This window comes from Littorina saxatilis, linkage group LG9 (assembly GCF_037325665.1).
Source record: "Littorina saxatilis isolate snail1 linkage group LG9, US_GU_Lsax_2.0, whole genome shotgun sequence".
In the NCBI taxonomy this organism is placed as follows: Eukaryota; Metazoa; Mollusca; class Gastropoda; order Littorinimorpha; family Littorinidae; genus Littorina; species Littorina saxatilis.
Window position 1 is genome coordinate 57,786,030 of NC_090253.1, and position 5,804 is coordinate 57,791,833.

Here is a 5,804-nt window from a genome sequence, read left to right on the forward strand (position 1 = left end):
GCAGATTGCAGACTTAGATAACACCTACCTAGGTTAGTTTCGCCTGCGGGCGTTGCCTGGTACAAAGGACAGTGGAAACGTAACAAAGAGCGGGGACTTAGATAACACTAAGGCTTAGTTTTCATCCTAGCGATTCGTTTTCTATTCTGAGAAACACGCTTTTGTCTTTCTTGCGCTTATACTCCAGTTATTTGGAATCAGACGTCAGTACTAAACAATCATGTGTCATGTCGCCATCCACGAAGCATGAATTGTCTGTAGTCACCCAAACCCGTCCTCTCTCCCTCTCCCGTCATCTCGGAACTCCTGTCTGATCATTCACCCTACAATCTATGTACTCCACACACAAAAACAACAATCAAGCAACAACAGCAGCAACAACAACCAAACAAAAACAAAACAAACAAAAACAACACAAAAAGCACCAACAACAACAACAAAAACAACAACAACAACAAAAACAACAAAAACAACAACAACAAAAACAACACAAAAAGCAACAACAACAACAACAATAAAAACAACAACAACAAAAACAACACAAAAAGCACCAACAACAACAACAAAAACAACAACAGCAAAAACAACAACAACAACAACAAAAACAAAAACAACAAAAACAACAACAAAAACAACAACAACAACAATAAAAACAACAACAACAAAAACAACAACAACAACAACAAAAACAACAACAACAAAAACAACAACAACAATAAAATCAAAAACAACAACACTCACGGTTAGACATCAAATGTTCAGTTTCAATACTTATACCCAAGATTACAAGAACGTATTGCAATTATAAGTGATTGATATATAGTTAAAAGCAGTTATTATTTGTAGTCAGCAACACAAGCTCACTTCAGGGGGTTTGCAGTGGAAGTGGTGGTGGAAGTAGCAGTAATAGCAGAAGTAGCAGTAGTAGTAGTGGAAGTTGTGGTAGTTTTAGTGGTACTTCTAGTAGTAGGCTAATATAATCTTGTAGAATAACAATCTTTTAATGAAAAACTTAGTTGTGTTGCTGACTGTCATTTCTAAAGGCTGAGATAATAAAGTTAATTTGATTTGATTTTTTTGGATTTCATTGGAATAAATACGGAAATTGCTGAAGTAAATAAATGTTCATGGCGTTTGTTATTCGCAGACGGGTTCTCGAGCGTGCTGTGACGTCATGATGGATGCTGATGACAGCGCAGAAAACGGTATGTCATACTAATTTCACTTTGTCTTTTCAATGAAAAAACACACACGCACGCACGCACGCACAAACACACTCACGCACGCATGCACTCACACACACACACACACACACACACACACACACACACACACATATATACACACACACACACACACACACATATACACACACCAACACACATACGCACACACAAATAACAAACACACACTCTGTCTCTGGATGACAAATAAACCTAAATTAATACATATTTTATGTAATTCATTCATTTAAAAGTAAACATGTATAGCACGGGTGAGCGGGGTTAGGAGGGGGTGGGCGAGGGCGGTAGGGGAGCGGTACGGTTTAGTTAACATCAACGCAGAGTCTTATGCGTGAAGACCATAATCATAGACACCAGGAAAACAAATCACTATCACCAACATTTATTGAACATCAATTATTTTGATTTTCTAGAATCGGCAGAATTCAAGTTCAGGACGAGCGATCTTCCAGCACTTTCAGCGGGAGATACAGACAAAGTGGACGAACATAGATTCTGGATGAAGCTGAAGCAAACTCTCCTAGGCTGCACCGTCAACTGTGGAGAGTCGGATCGCAATCTCAGACGTGGATTGTTTATCCTGAGAAATCGCTGCGTGTTGGTTCTCTTCTTCATGAACACCGTGTGGTACGCCACTCTGACGTCAGTCTACGTCTACGTCAGCAGTGACGTCGTGTGCTACGCCATTGCGTCATTGTTCAGCTTTTCGCTCGTCGTGCAGCTGGTGGGAATGACGTCATACAAAGTGGATGAGTTTCTCAAGAGATACATCGTGAAGAAAATGCAAAGCACAGACTCGATGTGGGTTAAGGAAAAGTCCTGAATGCTTTGACGACGAGAGTGTAGATTGATCATCCTGTCCACAGGGAACCCAAACGGAGGAAACTTCAAAATCTGGTGGCTTTAAGGGTACATAACTTCTCTGGTTAGCGATCGTTATTCGCCGCCACCGATCTGTTCAGTCTTAAACAAAAGCATCTCGCAACTTAAACCCAAACCGAAACTGAACAGCATGAGTCATTCATGTGCAGATTGGGAATTTGTTTGAACAAAAGAAGAAGTTATAAAAACAAAGGATTACTGTACTCACCGACACAAGAACGACACAAGACGATACGAATTTTCGCTTATGAAAGCTTCATCCGAAAAAACAAGAACACAAAAGAAAAATAGCAATAGCCTAATACTCTTGTTTTTAATTTAAATTCTTGATTTTCGAACGTTAGCAGCCTATTTGTTTTGGGGAATTTGTTAAGTTGAATTCATTTTATAAGTAACACCCATGTCTGTTTTCTAAATTAATTCCGCACAATCTGCCTACTCGACACAGAGTACAAAGAGCTTCGCTATTGTCAGGGTTTCATTTACTAGTGCGCCCTGCGCCGTTGGCGCATTAAATCTGAAAATGTCACATCACAATTCCATTCAGTGCGTCAAAGGGCGCATTGATATTACATACCAGTGCGCAACCAAATGTACACTTTACATCGGATTACACACACACACACACACACACACACACACACACACACACACACACACACACACACACACACACACACACACACACACACACACACACACACACACACACACACACATATATATAACACGATATAGCGACTTATTCTCAGATGGCACCATATTGCACCATTTTGCATCTTTGATCAAAACGCGTACAGGCCTCTTAGGCGCTTCTTTAAATCTTACCTTCAACTATGTCCCATCAGAATTTGGTTGAGGGGGACAAATGGCCCATTGCCCTTTTCTCCCAGATTAAACCTTGTATTGATCTTGTGCGTGTGTGTGCGTGGTATGCGTCCTTGTGAAAGTATGTTCTCAAACCTTGTAAAAGTCTTGACAGATGTGTGGCTGTGAATATGGTCGTGTGCTCGGGGTGGACTGAACCTTTTAACAATGTTTTATTCTTTTGCATAATGACCACAATTACCGTACAATCAAAAGCAAAAACCACGTAGCATGCTGTGGAACATAATGGTCTATTCACAGTAGAATTCCAACCAGCGATGAATTTGGAAATGGCGAATAGTCAGGTTAGAACATTCTACATTATTGTATCCCGAAACAGTTAAGGCGATGTGTGGCACTAAAATTAAACTTGGAGAATACATGGAATAACCTAGTTTTCTTGGTAGTTATTGAAGTGACTTATAACAATGAATGAAAAATGTGTAAATATTAATGGACATAGATCGCCGTTGCTATGGAAACAGCCGCCATATTGGATTTCTAGGAAACGGTTTTACAGCGACATCATACATCAAAAATGCATCACAAAGACACACATGAATTTTATCTACAATCATATAAAACGATATTTTTTTTACTAAAGACTACAGTTGAATTTATATTAATTTTTGTAATAAGGATTAATGAATTTCTAACCGCATATTCATTAATCCTTATTTCAAAAATTGATATTAATTCAACTGTAGTCTTTTATCAAACAATCGTTCTATATGATTGTAGATAAAAGTCATGTGTATCTTTGTGCCAAATATTAAGCATTTCTGATGTATGATGTTGCTGTAAAACCGTTTCCTAGAAATCCAATATGGCGCTGTTTAAGCCAGTTTCCATAGCAACGGCAGTCTATGTCCTGTAGTATTCACATATTTTTCATTTCTTTTCATAAGTCACTTCAATAACTACCCAGAAAACTAAGTTATTCCATGTATTCTCCAAGTTTAATTTTGATGTCGCCTTAACCTTAATGTCTCACGTCGCCTTAACCTCAACACACCGATAGCATCTGCGTTTGAAACATTTGAACACATTAACAGTGAGGGCAGTTAGATTAAACCGAACATTTTTAGATAAGGATAGAATCTTTTCTACATCAGAAGGACAAATAATAAAGTAGCTAATCTTTGAGCGTCTGATTTCTTTTACACATAATTTAAAGATGTAATAATTCACTGATGAGTGCAATTCTTGAAAGCCTGCATCTTCGTTTTGTTCGTTGCGTCAAAGACAATTTTCCATTTGAATGTACTCATCCTAATTGGCAATAAAGTGTTTTAATTGTTATTCGCTTGTCTAAACTAGCCGACGTTTAGATAAATAAGTGAACGTTTGAGATATTATCATGTGGAATGAAATGGTGAATGAAGCTGCATTCTTTCAGACGCAAACTGTCTCCAATATATATGCTTCTGAATGCGTATGAAAATAAACACCGGCGATCTTGCGCACAAAGAGATGATTCTGTCTCTATCTGTGTGTGTGTGTGTGTGTGTGTGTGTGTGTGTGTGTGTGTGTGTGTAAGAGATAGAGGGGGGCGTATATATACGAATGAATGAAAATGTGTATGTATTATCAATGTACCTCTTGACTTATTTTTAGATGAAAATACATGTTTTATATGACTGGTTGCAAATTTGCAATATGTGAATAAATTTTTAGCTGGCACATTACTATTTATTCAACTCTCAATATTGTTTTGAAAAAATCTGAATTTGTTTTTTTATGGCACCGGTATCGTATCCATTTCGTGTTTACGTTTTTGCATTCCTGTGTTAGATAGGCACTTGAAGAATTTATTTAATGTCTAGATTTTTTAATTGTGAAGTCTGAATCTTTTGTTGGTTGCTTAATCCACAGCTGTATCATACGGTTTGTGTATGAACACAATGTCCAGAGAGCAGCAAGTCAACCTCATCAGGCTGCGTACTGGCCACAACAGGCTCAATGCTCACATGAACCGAACGTTCAAGCTGGCGCCATCACCAACCTGTGCCTGCGGTCAAGTAGACCAAACAGCGGAACACATCTTACAGCGATGTCCCTTACTAGATGAGGAACGAAAAGAAGTGTGGCCGTCACCAACTCCCTTGCAGACCAAACTATACGGCAGCCGACAGGAGTTGGAGAAAACGACAACATTTATCACCAGTGCTGGACTGATCGTGTAACCTCTGCGAACGCCAAGAAGAAGAAGAAGAAGAAGAAGAAGTGTATGAATAAGAGATTTCCGCTTTTTTTGTATTGCAAAATAGCTACATATTATTCTTAATAAAGCATTCACATAATAATATTGTTTTTAACTTAATTCAGCCATAGTATAAAATGTTCCCTTTTATTAACCCAGGTGTCGTGATTTATTTACTGATTTACTGAAGCCAATTATACTGTCAGGTTTAGCTGACTTTGAATGGTGTTCCTTGCAGTAAAATAAATAGAGTGTTCTTTGGTGTCCTCTGTTTTTTTGTGTTAATTCCGTTTGTTCGTGTGTGTGTGTGTGTGTGTGTGTGTGTGTGTGTGTGTGTGTGTGTGTGTGTGTGTGTGTATTGGTTGGTTTGTTGTTGTGGCGAATGTTCGCACGCACAAACACACACCCACACACACGCACGCACACACATGCACATACATTAAGATAGCGAATACACTGGAATATATACCCATCGTGTTAATTCCGTTTGTTTTTGTGTGCGTGTGTGTGTGTGTGTCGGTTGGTTTGTTGTTGTGGCGGATGTTCGCACGCACAGACACACACACACACACACACACACGCACGCACGCACGCACACACACACATGC

The 5,804-nt window shown here is 38.8% G+C and overlaps 1 protein-coding gene across 1 annotated transcript in view; it reads left to right on the forward strand.

The window, feature by feature from the left end:
• Nucleotides 1–2,790, forward strand: part of LOC138977288 (uncharacterized) — a 24,302-nt gene extending 21,512 nt beyond the window's left edge. The window contains exons 14-15 of the mRNA XM_070350190.1: nt 1,148–1,205; nt 1,658–2,790. Of these exons, the coding sequence (XP_070206291.1) occupies nt 1,148–1,205; nt 1,658–2,067 (468 nt within the window). The 3' untranslated portion in view covers nt 2,068–2,790. The remainder of the gene's footprint in view (nt 1–1,147; nt 1,206–1,657) is intronic.
• The last annotated feature ends 3,014 nt before the right edge of the window (nt 2,791–5,804 follow it).